The 18,474-nt window shown below is 41.4% G+C and overlaps 1 protein-coding gene across 1 annotated transcript in view; it reads left to right on the top strand.

Moving 5' to 3' along the window:
* RORB (RAR related orphan receptor B) overlaps window positions 1-18,474 on the top strand; it is a 183,931-nt gene that overhangs the window by 120,874 nt on the left and 44,583 nt on the right. The window contains exons 2-4 of the mRNA XM_019555434.1: window positions 6,576-6,661; window positions 12,554-12,695; window positions 16,319-16,720. Coding sequence (XP_019410979.1) covers window positions 6,576-6,661; window positions 12,554-12,695; window positions 16,319-16,720 — 630 coding nt within the window. The remainder of the gene's footprint in view (window positions 1-6,575; window positions 6,662-12,553; window positions 12,696-16,318; window positions 16,721-18,474) is intronic.

The following is an 18,474-nucleotide window of genomic DNA, read 5'->3' on the forward strand; positions in this document are numbered from 1 at the left end:
GCAGGGCAGGCCCTACAAGGAGAGGCTAAGGGACCTGAACCTGTTCAGCCTCTGGAAGAGAAGGCTGAGGGGGGATCTAGTGGCCTGTTACAAACTAGTTAGGGTGGACCAGCAGGCATTGGGGGAGTCCCTGTTCCCTCGAGCACTACCAGGAGTGACTAGAAATAACAGTCACAAGCTGGCAAAGGGTAGATTCAGGATAAACACCAGGAGGTGCTACTTCATGGTCAGGGCAGCTAGGATCTGGAACCAACTTCCAAGAGAAGTGGTGCTGGCTCCTACCCTGGGGGCCTTTAAGAGGAGGCTAGATGTACACCTTGCTGGGGTCGTTCAACTCCAGTACTTTTTCCTGCCAAAGCAGGGGGTTGGACTAGATGATCTGCTCAGGTCCCTTCCGACCCTACAAACTATGAAACTATGAAACAACGTAAGTTCACCCACTACTATACAATATGCATTGTAGCCATTCAGCCATAAGATTTTTGCCTATTTTAGGGCTGTTTATATAATCGTTTTATTGGTTTATTGAAAATCTTCCAGGCATTTTTAACTAAAGCAAGGCAGAGGAAATCAAGGGCTACATGTAGGCACTCTTTATATCATTAACAAAGAGGATATGGTGCCTTTTTGAGCAATAGCCCAGTGGTTAGAGCTCTTATTCAGAATGAGAGAGTCTCAGTTTCAAAATCCTTCTGTCCCTGAGGGACTTGAAGCTACATCCCCACACTTTGCAGGAGTGCACACTGAGAATAACCACAGCTATATGATACTCTGAACCAGACATCTCTCTATATCTCCTGTTGAAATTGCCCTACTTTGTATACAGTATTTGAATATGTACAGTTTTTCTTTCTGGAATAATGAATAACTCTTTAGCCTGGTGTTTTGAATAGTCATGGGGGAGATGAAACACCTGCGGTACCTATACACATGCAGGGAGGATGCTTCCATGCACAATAATTGCAGCATCTCAGAGTGTGGCAATTACCATGCTCCAGCATACTCTATTAATCAAGTCAGCTTATTGCTCTGCAGTTTATTGCTCCCAGGAAGCTCCTGGGCCCATAGTTTACCTGTGCACCTGAACCACAGCACATTAAACTAGGTCACAGGAGCTACATTTGGAGGGGGCCCAGGGAGTCAGCCCATCAGGCTAGGGCTGCTCCAACTGGGCTCAGTATGCTGTAGAGGGGCTGGCTAGGGCTTGAGGCTGCTTCAGTGCAGCAGGAAGCCCTGGCACTGAAGCACCCTTATGCCCCAGCCAGCCAGTCAGCATCTACACGTGCATGGCTGCACATGAAAAAAATCCACAGAAGGGCAGTACTTGTATTTGTAAGTACTACTCTGCTGCAGAGTTTATTAGTTTCATGCACCCCAATAGGGGCGGATGTGTAGATGCTGAAAAAATTACCGCTCGGTTAATTAATCAACTACACAACAAACATCTTCTGTAGATGTGTTTCCAAAGATGGAATTTAGTCCTGATTCAATCTATTCCTAATTCAGTGTCCTAAGTATCAAGGCCCCTCTCTGTCCCTGGACAAAAAATTTCAGCTAAAAGTATTTTGTGAATTTGACCTGTGTTCATTAATAGTTTTGTGTCTGTCTGTTTGAAAAAACAATTCCCCAGCCAAAATAATTTTTTTGTCTCTGACTGACATTCAGGAGAACAGTTAATGCCTGGCTTGAAGACCATTTCAAATGCATATTTACAGTGTCAGTACACAAATCCTTGCTTTTCAGAAGCTACCTTTGAATTTCATTCCTTTCTTCTGTAGTTATTTTCCTTGCTGTTAAGCTTTAAATTGCATTTGTCTGTGTTCCATTTCCTTCCACTATTCCCTCCTGTTAGTCTAATAGAATTAATTTCCCTAAGAGAAACCCTACTTTTGTTGTTATTTGTTAATGGCTTATTAATTCATTTATTTACTCGCATTGTGCTATTTGCTATGCAAACACATAGCCACAGGATGGTTCCTGCCCCAAATATCTTACAGTCTAAGTATAAGCTAAAACCGATTAATCCAAGAAATATGGCACCCTCACAGGGCCAATGAAATTACTATGGTTTGTTTAATGAACAACTTACCAAGCACCTAATCACTTAGGTTTTTATACACATCAGGGCAGAAGTTACTTGTAAGGAGGGATTTAGGGAAGTGGGAGCATTGGCTTTGCAGAACTTTATGGAGAATTCAGTCCATACATATGAAAAAGATTGAAAATTTGACCCAAATCATAGGTGGAGAGGAGGTAATATTCTTACTAGCTTATTAGAGATAGGTCATGGAGGGCCGTAAAAGTGAAGACAAGTAGTTCTTATCTACAAATCTTAGTGTTTCTTCTGTCTGAATGAGATGGAGACATATTTTTCTGTACTGGGTTCATTAGCAACTCTGCAGCTAGCTTATTTCCATGTTTTCAAGGTGACATAATGACTTCAATATTGTTAAAGAAACCGTCAGTGCTATAGCTCTACTTCCTCCTTAAAGAAATATATTTTATGCCTATAACAGATTTCAGAACTAAACAAAGAATTACTCAGCTTGCTTTATAATACCCATGTAGGGTATTATAACAGTAAGATGTACTGTTTCAGACCCTGTTTGTCTGACTGAGAAAAGGAAGGAGAAGAAGAAAGACAGAATTTTAGACTCCTAAACAAAGATACAATGTGAAGAAGGTGTAAGAGCCACTGACAATCATTAAATCTGCAAAAGAAACCTGGTACACTGGGTGTTAATTACAGTAATTCAAGATGTTTCTGGGAATACAGTGGCTTCTTTTTCTTCTGGCCTGTACAATTAATGACTCAAGTTTTCTGTTACAAATCCTTAAACTGTCCTGCTGTCTTAGGAACAAAAGAGAAATGCCTAGGAGACAGCAGCAGAGTCTACTTTTTCCAAACTTCTTTAAATCTCTTCTCTCTGCCCTAGAGAGTTTGCTTTTTCCATGTACTTCTTAAGAGCTGAGACAGCAATTTGCTTGAGACTGTATTTACCATGAATAACTTCATAAAATAGTTAGTTTGATAAAAAGATTTGGGTTCCCTGATGTGGTCTTAGCCTAATGAATTTATTTCACAATAATTTGAAATCTGTAGCCTTCGCATTCAGGTACCCAGTCCATGAACATTTACAAAGGAATATAATGCTTATTATCTTGAACACAATAGGTGAAAATTGATGACTGGTCACAGTAAGAAATACTATTTGAAGCAGAAAGCACTTCAGGTTCAAAACTCATGTGTCTGCTTCTGTCACAGGAATAAAGTCTGAAACTATAAATGGATATTCAATTTATGTTAAATATAAATTGCTATTCGTGATTTTCATTTGCTTTTTACCATGATTCATGTCACTGAGGCTTGTCTATGTCCCCATGTTCCATATTTTGACTTATGCCTCTTGAAATCAGCATCTCCCTTTAAGACCTGTCTTGATGGGACAGCCTGTCCTTCTGAAACCTGAGCTTGCTTCCTATATGTGACTCTCAGGGGTCTACAATCTTTCAAATCCTCAGCCTCTCAATGGGCAGCACCTAGCCTTTACTCTCAGGCTTGATCTTCCCTGCCACAGGTGTGTGGTTACCAGGGTTTCTGTATCCTCCTACAAAACCCAAGTGAAGGCAAGGCACTATAGTTTTACAGTAAGTTCAGCTGTAGTCAGTCTGATTTTACTTAGCTACTTCACATTAACTACAAAGACTTGTCTCTACCTGAAGATAGTTGGCATTAGCTATCCGGATTCAGAAATAAAGATTGTTTTAAAGCACTGTCAATGTATGCCTCCTTCACTTAGCCAAGTAAAAACTAGGGATAACTTAAGATGTAAAATGTAATTCTAGGTGTACAATTCCTCAAACTCAATGCACTGTTAGATCCATGGATTTGTTTCTTACCTCTGTTTAATTAACAACAATTGTATTTATCTAATAACATCACATGCTAATAATTCCACTATACAGAACAGGGGTAAGAGTCACTCCAAGTTTTTCAACACTACAGTAATAAAAGAGCATAGCACAACTACTTCACTTTCTTTTTTTGGTTTCTTGATTTCTTGCTTCGTCACGGGTTATTAAATGAGCAACTACACACCAATATATATTTGTTTAGGGGTTTTGTATGACCAAATTTACAGACTTGGTTCTGAGCCATTTGAGGCTTTAAGGGAACAACCCAGTGCCTGGAGAATGCTAAGCAACATTGCCTCAAGAAGTACTTAGGGAATTTCCCTGCGGCAGGCTCTATACAAAAGTTTCACCATCCTTCCATTGCCATATTTCTTCCTTGCCCTCTTTTCAATATCCCAATGAAACAATCATATCAGCCACCTGAGAGTGGGGGCTGGCTTTGTGTAGACCTCCTGAAGGTGGGAAGCAATTTGTACCATTTTACCTGAAATGTAAGCAACTCTTGTTATTTATTTAAACTAAACAAACAAACTTGTTTTCAAGTGAGAAGTACATAGCACATTTTCAAAGAAGCGAAGCGATTCCACAAAACATTCATCTGAGTTGTAGTCAATTAACTTCAGCAAGCTATGTAGATCATTGCAATCAGACTCATCTCTTACCAGGAAACAGTTATGATGTGATACTGGGCGCGTCTACATGAGATACATTTCCTGCAGAATAAATTAATTAGCTCCACAGTAAACATCTTACATCCACACGTGTGGCCCTATTAAGGCACACAAAACTAATACACAACATGTGTAAATATAACTCCTACCCTGCTGCTGAGTTTTTGTTGTGCATAGCAGTGCACATGCACATGCTGCTTGCTGGCTAGTCCCACACGGAAGCATCCCCATACCGAAGCTCACCCCATTGAGCCAGGTCAGATCAGCCCCAGGCTGGCAGGTTGAGCAGCACATTGGGCCCCCTGCCAGCCAGGCCTGCTCTGACTCAGCTCAACATGCTGCGGTCCCAGGTGCACATTCAAAGGGCATGCTCAGGAGCAATAAACTCTGGTATGATAAACACCAGTTTATTGCTTCATCTTAATAGCACATGTAGACATCCTCACTGGGTTGCAAAACCAGAAGACATTGCTTTTGCAGTAGCTACCTTGGTATGAATGTCTCTGTGTGTTGGCATGTGTATATTCTCTAATATTAATTGCATATTCTACTATTTGTGGTACTTTTTTAGTGAAAACAAGAGTTCTAAGGGAATATATTTTAAGTTCCCCTTGGCTGATTATATATATGTGCTATTTCTAAAAACCAGATTATGCCTTGAAAGCCCCAAGCCACAATCCACACAGGCTTAATAAATGCATGCTGAGCTATCTCAGGATGCCCCCAGTGGCAGATCCATGTTCTGGGTAGGAGGTGAGGCTATAACATTTGTCTCCTCCTTGCCACCTGCTTTGAGATGACATGTGACTCACAACAGTACTATGAAAGGAAGCAGTCCCCGTGTTCAGGAGGCCACATCTGCAGCTGGTCATTGCTCTTTTTGACTTCAATAGCATTATACAATTTCATACAAATCAAGAATCTGGGCCAAAGAATGCAAGCATTACAGTTGGGAATTACATGGGTGAGAAGGGGGTAGAGGAAGAAAAAAAGGTTATTTTCTCAGGCACAATCTATCCCTAAGTACTAACAGAGCCCTCATTACAGTGTAGACAGAAGGAATCATGCACAGGATTTAAAGCAGCTGAAGTAGGCCACTACCTTGTTATCATATATACAGGAAATGATAACACAGCAAAAAAAGCCAACTCCCCACCCCCAGAAAATAAAAACCCTATATAGAAGGAGAAATGGGCTCTTTCTAAGTAGTATTTGGCTTGTAAAAAGACCTAACGGGAAACCCAGATTCAAATGTATTTGATTGTTGCCTAAGTCTGGATCCCTAGATAATTCTGTATGTCAGTTACTAAATTTCATGAACCAAAGAAGTGGCTGAAAAAGCCCTCCAAACTTTGAGAATGTTAGCATTTCAAGCTACAGATCTTGACCCTCTCTAACTTAGACCAGGAAACAAGACAACCTTGAGTGAAGAAGGTGGAGAATATTCTAATGCAAATAAATCACTGAATTAAGCAGTTGTAGATAGGCAACTCTGTGCAAATATTTACCAGTGGTATAAGAGTCTTTTACCTAAGTCATTGGATTGTGTGCAGTAGGACTAAATGAACCATGTCATATCAACTACATTGGGAAGTCCATCACACGATGACTCTATAAAATGAAGAGTCAAGCTGTGATAAAGAACAAGTTAACTGTCTCGCAGTACTTGAAGTCTATAAACACTGAGAAGGACAGACCATTGTTTAGAGTAGTCTAATGACTAGGAATCATGCAAATGAAATTTTAAAAAACATATTTATTATGATATCTCTTAAACCGTAGAACAACCTAGTAAGGACAAGGGTGGAAGTGCCATCCAAGTAAAAGCCCCCATCAAAACTGGAAAGCACCTAGATTTACAATGCATGATAAAGAGTCATTGTACTGGCAGAAGGATGGATGGTGTTATTAATATTTGCCTATCAATTCTTTACCATCTGCAGTAAAAAGGAGAAGCCAACAATTTCAATCCCTTATTTTCTTTTTCAGCACAAATTGAAGTGATACCATGCAAAATTTGTGGAGATAAGTCATCTGGAATACACTATGGAGTCATCACATGTGAAGGCTGTAAGGTATGAGACTTTCATACAGCTCTGTTGCTGGCATCAGAGTTAGCCTCAGGCATCTGTGTACATAACAATGTAGCATGACACCCTTTCGAAGAGAGGGTGTCAAAGGCTGTAATGCCTTTTGCTGACATGCATGTGTTTCACATCTAATTTTACTAGTTACCTGCCCTTATTCAACAGTCAAACGATTACTAGAAACTTTAAATTATTAACAACTGATACAGTATAAATGTTAATACAGATGCTAATTGCAATACGTTGGGGTTGTCTTACTTTAAACAAACTTGAAAGCAAATGTATTGCATTGTCTGAGATGCAATATGTACATGGTTGAGTTGATTTAAATGTGAAATGCACCATTTTAAATATTTAGAAGTTGATTTTGGTCCTTACTTTGGCTCTTTTATATTCCCCAGAGCCCACAAAGCTGCAGTTGCACTGAGAAAAAAATCCATCAGCTCAGGAGCACTGTAAATGGTCCTGGCACCTCCCTCCTTGTAGGGGATGGAAGGTGAAAGGGGGTAGAAAGCAGACTGAGCCTGTAATGTGCCAGTGATTTGGGGATGCAACATTAGCTTAAAGCAATTGTGGAAAGGCTGCCACTAGTTTAAAAAGCTCCTGTGACTAGCATATGTAAAGGTGTTTTGCCACTTGCAACATGCCAACATTTTCTAATACAAATGTTAGCATTTACAATTTTGACATGCTTGGGGACGCAGAAATGCAAAGGCCCCATTGACTTGTACCTTCATTTCATTTTGGAGATGCAGTCCTGCAGGTGCATGTTTTATAGGTGTAAACACACTCATGTGCTCAGGGTGTAAAATAGCTGACTTCCCAGATATGTATTTAGTATGTCATGATGGCTAAAACATCTAAGAAATCCCAGTTCAGAGTTCTACATTTCTAAAATGAAGAGCTTAATTTAATGCCAGTAAATTGAGAAGTGATCCATTGTCAAAGATCAGATCCTCCCTTTCAGAAACTTTAACAATTGTAAATGAAACAACCCCCTATTGTGACATGGCTTTATTGTGATAGAGGACTGGAAATAGGCATCTTTTATGATGATCACACAGAACAAGATTGCACTAACTGATCTGATACTTTAAAACTGGCACAAAAACAATAAAAAAGAAAATGCTTGAAGCAGAAAGAAGCTTCTTGTTTCTGTAACCAGCCTGTATACAGCAGTAAGGGGTAGAGTCTCCTGTAGATGTGATTAGTGTTAATGGTAGCCCTTGTGTGTGCCTCAAGAGGAGACGATACCCCTAAGCACTATGTGTAGACTGCTTACTGAGATAAGAAGCTCCTCTTCCAGTTAAAAGTGTTAGCTCTATTGTTTTTGTGCCAATTTTAAAGTATCAGATCAATTAGTCTAATCCTGTTTTGTGAGACAGTCATGAAAAAAGATGTCAATTTCCAATTCATTACCACAATGGGAGGTGTTTCAGTTTGTCAAAGGTCTCTCTTAAGGTGTTAGCTCTATCTCAGACTGTGTAAATCATCTCTTCATTTCACAACACTTAAATAACTGTTATTCAGCTTGCATGCTAATCGTGTGCCCAGTGTTAGTATTGGCACATATATATCTCCCTTTGTCTGAATGCTTTAGAAATGGGAATTAACTAAGAACTCAGCTGTGTCCAAATGTACAAGAAAGAGAGGGCTTACATGCATACACCTCTTCACAAGAACCACACACAATGGGCCTTTGCACTCACAGGACAATAAGGCGTGAGGACTCTAGGGCCACCAACAGGATTAGAAACCTCATAGGAAAGAAAGGCAACACTGTGCATTAGCCAATCAGAGTGACACCGGCATGGGGGAAAAGTACATGTGCATTTTTTAAGATGTAAAGCAAATAGCACTGTTGCATTCCACAGCATGCCTGGATACCTTGGGTGAAGTCCTAGCCCCATATACTTTAAGCAGCATTTCTTAACCCATGAGTCACAACCCAAAAGTGGGTCACAAAAATATATGAAAGAGTCATGAACAAACTTTAAAAATGGGTCAACAAACTTTGAAAATGGATTCTCCTTTAAAGGAGAAAAATGTGGGAAACTGTGGCTTTTACCTTGCTGGCTGAAGGCTGACACTGGGGAGCTGGGGCTTGAGGGTGGGGGGCAGCAGGTTGGGAGTGAGGGGCACTGCATCAGGACTGGCCATTGATGTTTACAAATGGGTCCTGGTACAAAAAAGGTTGAGAACCACTGCTTTAAAGGACAGCTTTGCCAGTAGCTTCCCTGTGGCAGCTTTTATTCAGGGTTACCGTACATCCAGGTTTTCCCGGACATGTCCCGTTTTGGGTCCTGCCATCTCCATCTGGGCAGGTGTTTTTTAAAAATATAATCAAATGTCCAGGATTTTGGTCAGCCTAGCTTCGAAGTTTTTCCTGGCTTAACCTAGCAAGGAACTGCTTGGGGCTGGTGCAAGTTGGGGGAGGGCGACTGAAGGCAGGGCACACACGCACATGGCTGGCATGCAGCCAGGCAGGGGGTGAGACAGCCCCAGAAGCTGAATGCACGTAGGCCTATGGGGAGCAAGGGGTGGAGTGCCAAGGCTTGGTGTGTGTGTGTGTGGAGGGGATGGTGTGGGGGTGGGCAGGTGCCTGCCAACACTGGGGGAAGCTGTCTGTGTGCTGGGGCTGTAGCAAGATAGGAGAGGTGGAAGGGAAGTGCCTGCCCCCCTAGCGGGCAAAGAGCTGGGGGGGGGGGAGCCTTCAGGATGCTGCATGGCTGGGCTGGCAGCACCAGGGCCAGTGCCCTTGCTTGCAGGGGCAGGGCGTCTGGGAGACACTGCAGGGCTGGAAGGAGCAGAGGGCTGTGGCTTGGGAGTGAAGTGCACCGGGGCAGGCAGGGGACTGTGGGTCAGGAGTAAGGGGCACTGGCAGGGCCAGCAGTCTTTGGGTCAGGAGTGAGGGGCAGCAGCAAGGCTGGGGGGGCAGGGGGCTGTGGCTTGGGATTGAGGGGCAATGGAATGGGCAGGGGCAGGGCATCAGCACATCACTGCCCCCACACTCATACCCCCTACCCCCCACACACGACAAGTGTCCTCTTTTTTGGAACTGTAAATACGGTCACCCTATTTTTACCTTTGAACTTACCTATCTCTTTGGATCTTACTATTGCTAGAGACTTCACTAATGTTATTAGTGAGCAATTTCTCATCCTCTCTTTTCCAGTGTGGGAGAGGCTTAAAAAATCTATCTACATTTCACAGATTAGTACTGTCGACTGAGGTAGGAAATAGTTAAATGATCTACCCAAGGTCAAAAGAATGACTCAGTGTCAAGATTTAGAATATTACAGTGGGTCATAGCCTTCACTACTCAAAAGAGGAATATTTCTATGTCTCTTCCTTTTATTTATGGTATGATATTATACCATTGATATTATATGCAAATTATATTATATTTTCTAAGAAAGCATTTCAATCTAATGAGGGAAAGAAACAGGAAAAAATTGTCTGCACCCCTGAAATAAATTATATAACTTTGAATATAATGCTTGATTTTTCTAAAAAGAAGACAGACAGACCCAGGTAAATTCCTGTGAGTGAAGGATAAGTTTTTAACTGAAAAAATGTGTTCTATTAAAATACACTCTAAACTCAATGTGTTATTTTTTTTAACTTATTTTTTAACTGTTAGCCTTAAACATAACATTGACTTCATATGATTCATCTATTCATTCAAATCCCTATTCACACAGGAATTGCAGAAATTGAAAACAGAATACCCTTTTTATGCCAAAAAGGAAATATGCAATAAAGTACAACAAACATATAAGAAATATCTCATCGTTGGCAACAAATTAGCCTTAAATTAAACCCACAGCCGGGGCTTCAAGAAACTTTTTGTTATTCAGGAACAGATAAGTTAGCTGCAATTATTCATTAGTACCTACCCTAAAGAATGTTGCATTCCCAAAGGTACCGAGAATAAATTAAATAAACTAAAGTAATCAATAAGTAAAGATGTGGTTAGCCATGTTAATCCAAAGTCAGGCAGAAGGTATGGCAGGATGGCATCTTAAAAAGTAACTGGTTCAGAGGCCTGAGTTTTCTTGACAAAGTAGGTTGTTGTCTATGAAAGCTCTAGCTTCTCTGAACCACGTGCCCCGTCCTGCCGTTTTGCCTAACATAACCGATGTAAGGAAGATGAAATGGGACTTTAAAACTTTATAGTCAGGGGTTGCTGGTATGTCTACCGAAACACAGGACCTATTAGCCAGTCCAAGTGTCACCTCAGGTCGTCATTCACTCCACTAGGACTTGAAAGAAAATTAAAATGTTCTTTATATCAGATTTACCCCCCAAAAACCTTGTCTTTACTAAATGAAGGAGGGGTGACATGAAGGGGTGAAATATTTTATTTGACCTTACAGTGAAAACCTGGAAAAGATTTTGGACAAGGTTGTGGACACAAGGTACTTTAGGAAGGTTACCTTGTTCCTGACAGCGTTTTTAAGATCTCTCCCAAATATACAGGTGGTCCAGTAAAAGATATCACCTCAAAAACCCATTTCCTGGATCTCCTGTTTCTTCACTGTCACTTCTCATGACTTCATAACTTTTGCCACCATCATGACTTTTGGCTGTCATCCATAGTCCTCTGCTGAAATGACACTGGACCTATTGAACAAAATCAACTATTGTTTCCTTTTTCTCATTCAGTGCAGAAGTGCTTAATACACTGTCCTAGCATGACCCCACTAACCTGCTGCCACTGTATCCAGCAACTGATTTTAACGGTGTCTTGCTCCTAGTGGTGCTAATTGCACGTTATAGTTTTTTTCTTCATGATTTCCTGCAGTTGTTAAAATCTCCATTTTTTCCACTTTGGAATTGTGCAGTTGCAGTTTCTAAAGCTACTAGGCTCTCCAATAAAATTCTCCCTGTTTTTCTCTTTCTGGACTCCCTGTTTTTCCTGTGCTCTTTACCTTTCCTTGCTTTGGAGAAAAGAAAAAAAAACGTTTAGAGCTCTCCCTTTCTTATCTCTACCTGCTGGCTCCATTTCTCTTGACACTTCTGACATTTCTTGTCACCCCTAACCTAACACTACCTGCTGTTGCCAGTCCCAGTGTCCGTGACTATTCAAGACATGAACTCTGGTTCTGGCTTGCTTATCCTCGGTCACAGAGTCAAACAGCCCAAGGGGAAAAAAAAAAAATTAAAAATGGATGCACAATTTCAAACCTAATCAGAGCTTTCAAAATTTCCTTTTGTGTTTACCTAACAGTTACACATTCCTTTAATGCAAGAGTTATCTGTATTTTTCCATGATAGTATTTAAAATCATTATTTTTCTTTCCCCTTGCATATTAGCAGTACTTTAGTCTTTAAATCCTAATGCATTTGTACATGCCTGAATTTGAATTACCTCTCACTCCTAGAATGTGGGGTCCCTCCAGATCAGTCTACTTGCGCCAGATTATCCTAAGGAAAAAAGCAATATATTGCTTCTGCAGCCATATATAGTCAATGGATAAGCAAGCCCTCCACATCTGATAGCAGCAACCCCTTTTCCCTACACACAAATAAGGTGGTCAGAGCAAATGGCTATAAGTCATCTGGTAACAAATGCAAGTCACCTTTGTATTAGGAGTGAGCGTTTTGATTAAGTTCAGTTTTTAATGAGAACGTACTGTATTTTATTACTCAATGCTGCTTTTGGCACTCTGACAAAGAGATCAATTTATATGCTTTACTGAATACGGCATTTTCCTATTAGGAATGGACATTGTTTTATTTTGTTATATATGACTAGAGTATCAATAAAGTTGCATCATAAACACATTTTCACTGAATGAGAGATAATTGCAGTAGTATACTACTATGTATATGGTAATTCTCTCCCATTCTTCCCCTCTCCCTTTTCCTCTCTAGGGATTCTTCAGGAGGAGTCAGCAGAACAATGCCTCTTACTCCTGCCCAAGGCAGAGAAACTGTTTAATTGACAGAACCAACAGAAATCGTTGCCAACACTGCCGACTGCAGAAGTGTCTTGCCCTAGGAATGTCTAGAGATGGTAAGGACTTAGCTTCCTGCTTCACAGATAAACCCTTTGAAAGTGTTCTTCATTGCTGACTACTTAAACCCCCTACAGATTTCTGGAAAGAAAAAAGAAAAACTTACTGCTTTATAACACGTTCACTGTAAAACATAGCTCTTTGCCATTCCTTAAACTCAGGAGTATTTTTCATGACATAAAAATAGACGGCAATGTCAGATTGAAACACAATAGTATGAAGTGAATTGTGACATGCTGATCAAAAGCAAAAAAAAAAAAAAAAAAAGGGTTCACTTGTGGAGATTCACATTCTGGACTTGACAACAACAACATTTTACATTAATAGTGTGCAGTCCTGTTGTATCACCAGTCCTGACTCACAAAAGTCTTAGAGCTTAAGACAGTTTGATTTTTTTAAAATGACATTTGAAGGAAATATGGATCTTTGTAGCAATTTTAATTATCTGAAAGCATTTAACTAAATACAGTATTACAAAAGACCCCTTCATCCACCTCTGAACTGCAATGTGCAGTTATAGAGCAGTGTAGAAGAGAGCTATACCACAGCTTTGGACGACAAAATTTTCTATACCAGTGAAACCCCATGTGAAGTTTCACAAAGAGAGTCTTCTCTTAGTCTTTAATGAGTATTTGTCCAACCCTTCCCATCCCCTACCCACCTCACTCTCCCATCCCAAAACTATGGCACAATTTGGTTTGTTTGTCAGCTTGAGACTACGAAATGTCTGGGACTAATATCAGGAACTGCGTTGTAGATCATCATCACTGATGTGCAATGGCAGAGCTGTATAGAGAAACCTGAGCAAAACTGCTGAGCTTTTACCTGCCCCAGCTACAGCTGTTACTTTGGATTGTTCTCAAATCCACAGTGTGACCTTTCAGTTGTCAAATAATGCAGAAGAAAACAAAAATAGCCCTCTCTGAAGGCAAAATACCTTAATTTAATCAATAAATCTAATAATTAATACAATTTAAATTATTTTGGCACTATGTCCTTGAGAGTGTTTGAAAACATATACCATTTGAATTTATTCACATGGGCACAAGTTTTGTCTATCACCAGATAACGGACTATCTTAACAGTCACAGGATGTTCCAGGGTTGTATATTACTTTGAGGCTCAAATTATGATATTCTTAGGGTACACATCTGAATGCCCAATTGTACAGATATGCAGAGGGCTTCAAATGCCCCCAAAATGGCATGCCCAATCTAAACTGTTGTACCTGAGTAGCACAGCCCTGAGGCTGGGAAAGCCCAGCTGCTTGCACCAGCCCTGGGATTGTACTATTTCCACCCAACCTCCCACCCCCAAACCTGGCTGCCCACTGCCAGTCTAGGTGTAGGTGACTTAAGGTAAGTCTCCTACACATAGACTGGGTGCAGCAAATGCTTGTTCACAACCTTAAACAGTACTTTGCTCCATAGGAATATTTCATGGTATAAATTGCTTTCCACTGTGAATAAGGGAATCTCAGTCTAGCATGTAATAAGGAAAGTCAGCTTGGTCACTAGTATGAAGCATACTTTGTTCTTAGCCTTCCGTTTCTACCCTAGGTAGATTTGAAGCTGGCCTCCTTCAGTAATTAATCAGTGTATACTCTCCGCCTAAAATAGCGTCCCATGACTGCACTTTAGGGCTTTGAGGTGTCCTAAGGATATTTGTACTTGTCTGCTAGTATTTTGACCCTACCCTACCCGAGGACAGTCCTTAGTCTGTGGCCCTGGGACTTCCACAGTGTAGCTGAGCAAAAGGATTTGTTTCATAGTGCTGCTTTCTTCTGACACTGATGAGTATAAACACTTTCACATAAACAATGGTATTGAAGGTTCTTGCTGGTTTTGAATAGTTTTTATTGATTTTTTTTCCCTTTTCACAAAGAAATCACATGTGAATTTTACCTCTCAGCCATATAGTAGACTCATTTTTATCATGCGGAGGCAGGATGCTAATTGACAGCAGCTGGAGAATCTAATTAATGAATATATAATGAGGCTAACCAGTGGGTGTTTGTTTCTATTACTGAGGCCCTAAAATTAAAGAAAATGTACAGTTGCCTTTTTCAAAATAAGGTCATTGTGGAGTCTCTCTCCCTGCTTTCATCCAATGAGGGTGAAAGTTGGATAAAGTACAAAATGGGCAGATTCACAAGGCTGCATTAATGGTAGCATAAACTGACAGGCTTCCCCAACAGTGGATGGAAAAGCAAGTTTATAGTCTATTGTCTTTCTGGTTTTTATTCCTTTTTACCTTTCTCAGTTTGCAAGTTATACTTATGTTCACACATACTAGATGGCTTGTGACACTTCTCCAGGGAAACCTGCACTGAGCAGAGGTGTTAACTGGCCTTAGTGTAAGAAAGAGCCAAATCCAACTCATACTTCTGTTTCAATTATTTGGCACCATTGTTCTTTATAAAGCATGGTGTATGCACCAAACCAAACACTTCCATTCATGTTGCTGAATTTAATATACACTAAACATGAATTTAATATATAGATAGATTTAAGATCTTTCAGCAGCTTTAGTAGTCAGTCCTCATACTAGATAAAAGGACAATTCCATACTTCATTCCATAACTACATCTCCAGAGAGGAATAATCTAGTGTCTCAGTTCTCTTTTGCTTTGTTGGAAACCCTCAGGGCTCCATCCTCTTTTTCCATCTAGATGTTCCTGACTGAGTGACCACATCTGTTGTAAAAGCTTAATTTACCATCTCTGCACTGAGGTTCCCCAGATCTGCCCCAGTATAATTCAGAGATTTTAACACCAGATGGGAAAATTATGATAATCTAGTCTGACCTCCTGCAAACTCACTCACTAATTCCTTCATCAAGTGTAATAGCCTGAACGTACACACGTAGCTTTGTAAGTTCTCAACCTCAATTTAAAGATTTCAGTTGATGGAGAATCCAGTTTGCACTCTGACTTTGACCTATTCCAGAAATGATGCTCTTTCATTCCTTTCTCACCAAGGGAAACGAACATGCACATATTCTATGTGGTTGATATAAATATGATTGTGTAAGTTCCCAAGTCCTGCCTTTGTGAAAAATGTGCCATTCATCTGTGATGTTTACCTTCAAAACTGCTATTTTCCTCTAGGTCCTAACTCTAACCTGTAACATTCTTTTAAAAATAGGAGTGCGAAGATAACACCCCTTGAAAGGAAGCGATAATAGGGCTTTAGGGGTCTTTTTCATCAGAAGGTACTAATCCTGTTAGTGCACAGTTTAAGGGTTTGTGGAAAGATGATAAATCACATAGGATACAAGTCTAAAGTCTGTACATTTTATATACCTTTGGGTTGTTGTTTAGTGAACATAAGGAGGCACAGAAAAAAATGCATGGTCTTTTAATATTCACAGAAGGAATTAAGTTGTTTGTGTGAGTTTGACTGAGTCCCTTTCTGTCAAAATAGAGCAGTGTTAGCACCTTGCAGAATGAAGAGTACAGTACTTCGTTCTTTGTGAGGTCTGTTTTGTCTGAAGCTTTGTATCACCTCTGTTCTCCTCAGTAGAAAGGTATTTCCTGAGCTAACCTAATGTTAAAAGTAACACATCAGCATGACAACTTAAGACAAGAGAGCAACAGTTTGCGTTATGCTTTGCCTTTCAGCTGTGAAATTTGGAAGGATGTCCAAAAAGCAGAGGGATAGCCTATATGCTGAAGTGCAGAAGCACCAGCAGCGACTGCAGGAGCAAAGGCAGCAGCAGAGTGGTGAGGCAGAAGCCCTTGCCAGGGTATACAGCAACAGCATCAGCAATGGCCTGAGCAACCTGAACAACGAAACTGGTGGCACTTACTCAAACGGACACGTCATTGACCTGCCGAAGTCTGAGGGTTATTACAATGTGGATTCTGCCCAGCCCTCCCCAGATCAGTCTGGGTTAGATATGACTGGAATCAAACAGATAAAGCAAGAACCTATCTATGACCTCACTTCTGTACCAAACTTGTTTACCTATAGCTCTTTCAACAATGGGCAATTAGCACCGGGGATAACCATGACTGAAATAGGTAAGGAAAATCCTCAAGCATTGGTTGCTGTTTGAATGTCATTGTGTTAATGTACATTGCAATTTAGCTGTAACTGACAGACTACACAACTGGGACATTAGAAAGTATCAGTTCAGAATCATGGGGGTGGCTGCCTGGGGTTTTTGTTGTTGATTAGGTTTACCAAAACCTCAAGTTTCTTAAACTCAGCAATTTGTTAACTGTTTTTTTGAAACTGGAACACCAAAGAAGCTGATGAATCTACCAAAAATCAGTTGATGATTACTAATAGGCATCTTCTTTTAAAGGAGCTCATTATGAGGAAGGCTTAATGATTTTCTCTGAAAGTCATACATACTCTTGTCAACCCAAAGGGAAAGTCCAGATGAGCATGCACATGTGTTTCCCCAGGAACAAATAGTAGTGCCACATAGTTGTGCTGCTGCTACTTGTAGCTGGGAAATGCCTGTGCACTCACGCTCTGGTGTGGGGCAAGTTGTCCTGGGCAGGGCCATCGGGGGGGGGGGGAAATGGGGGTGACTGCCCCAGGCCCACACTTTCAAGGGCCCCACAGAGCTGGGTGGAGTGGCCACAGCAACTCTGTGCTGCCGCTGCTGGCTTTGCATCCAGTTGCTCACTATCCCTCCCCAACCTCTGCCGCTGATGTTGCCACTGCAGATGTTGCCACTGCAGATGGCAACAGTAGCTTCTTCGGGTCCCAGATGCACAGGATCAGAGCAGGGGTGGGGCCCCGCATGGGCTGATTTGCTCCTCTGACAGGCTTTACATTTTTTTTTTTTTAAAGGAGAAAAAACAGGATAATCACAACATCAATAAAAAATTAATGGATATAGATTTTCAAAAAAAATTCTTGAATTCTGTGCCTGCACTGGATCTATCACATGTGCATATTGCCTTGACTTGTATGAATATATCTTGATGAATATAACTGTGGCACATATATATCTCTGTCTCAAGGTGTGTGGGATGGGAACAAAAGAAAAGCAACACTGAGCAGGCAGTATCTTAGGGTCTTTACACACATTCAGGGAGGTTAGAGCAAGTTAAAAATGGCCACATACAGTACCATAGGAAGTTTGGCACCCAGGGCAAGCCCACGAAAGCAGCCTGCCCTCACCCTGTGCACAGATCCAGAGGGCACCCCCCATGCTTTCCCAAGGTTCAAGGGCAGCTCCCCTTGTCCCTGCACCCTCCCAAACAAGCTTCACACAGCACTATCCTGCACCCCACCCTGGGCAACACCTGTTGGTGCCCCTTCACTTGGTGCCCAGAGCAGTCATCCCACTTCCCCCTTCCCTTGATAGGGTACTGGCCACTCAATCTAAGTCAGGATGGGAGTGCTATCAGGGAGGTATCAGGGAGCAAGTAAACTTCATAGGGGGTGTCACAGCATGGGGACCTAGGAGCAGCCGTGATCTCTCTAACGCCCCCTACCGTGCCATGTTGACGATCCAGCACCCTCGTTCTCGCCACTCTCCAGCACACAAACTGCTGTGCCCTCTTTGGCACCAGCTTACTGTGCCCTCCCAGGGCAGCAGGAACCTCCCACGCTACTGGGGAGCTCCCCTGGGGCCTCCTCCAACCCCTACAGCCTCACCCGGTCCTCCGGTATTACACAAACAACCAAAGAGAAACATAAAGCCATGCGCCAACCGGCTATAACACAAGATAAGCCTCCTGGCTGTAGTACAAACTCCGCACCATGCTGGCTCTTTATCATACCTCCTTTAGGGTTCTCTCTACCCCGTATCATC

This window comes from Crocodylus porosus, unplaced genomic scaffold, assembly GCF_001723895.1.
Source record: "Crocodylus porosus isolate Cpor-Errol unplaced genomic scaffold, CroPor_comp1, whole genome shotgun sequence".
In the NCBI taxonomy this organism is placed as follows: Eukaryota; Metazoa; Chordata; order Crocodylia; family Crocodylidae; genus Crocodylus; species Crocodylus porosus.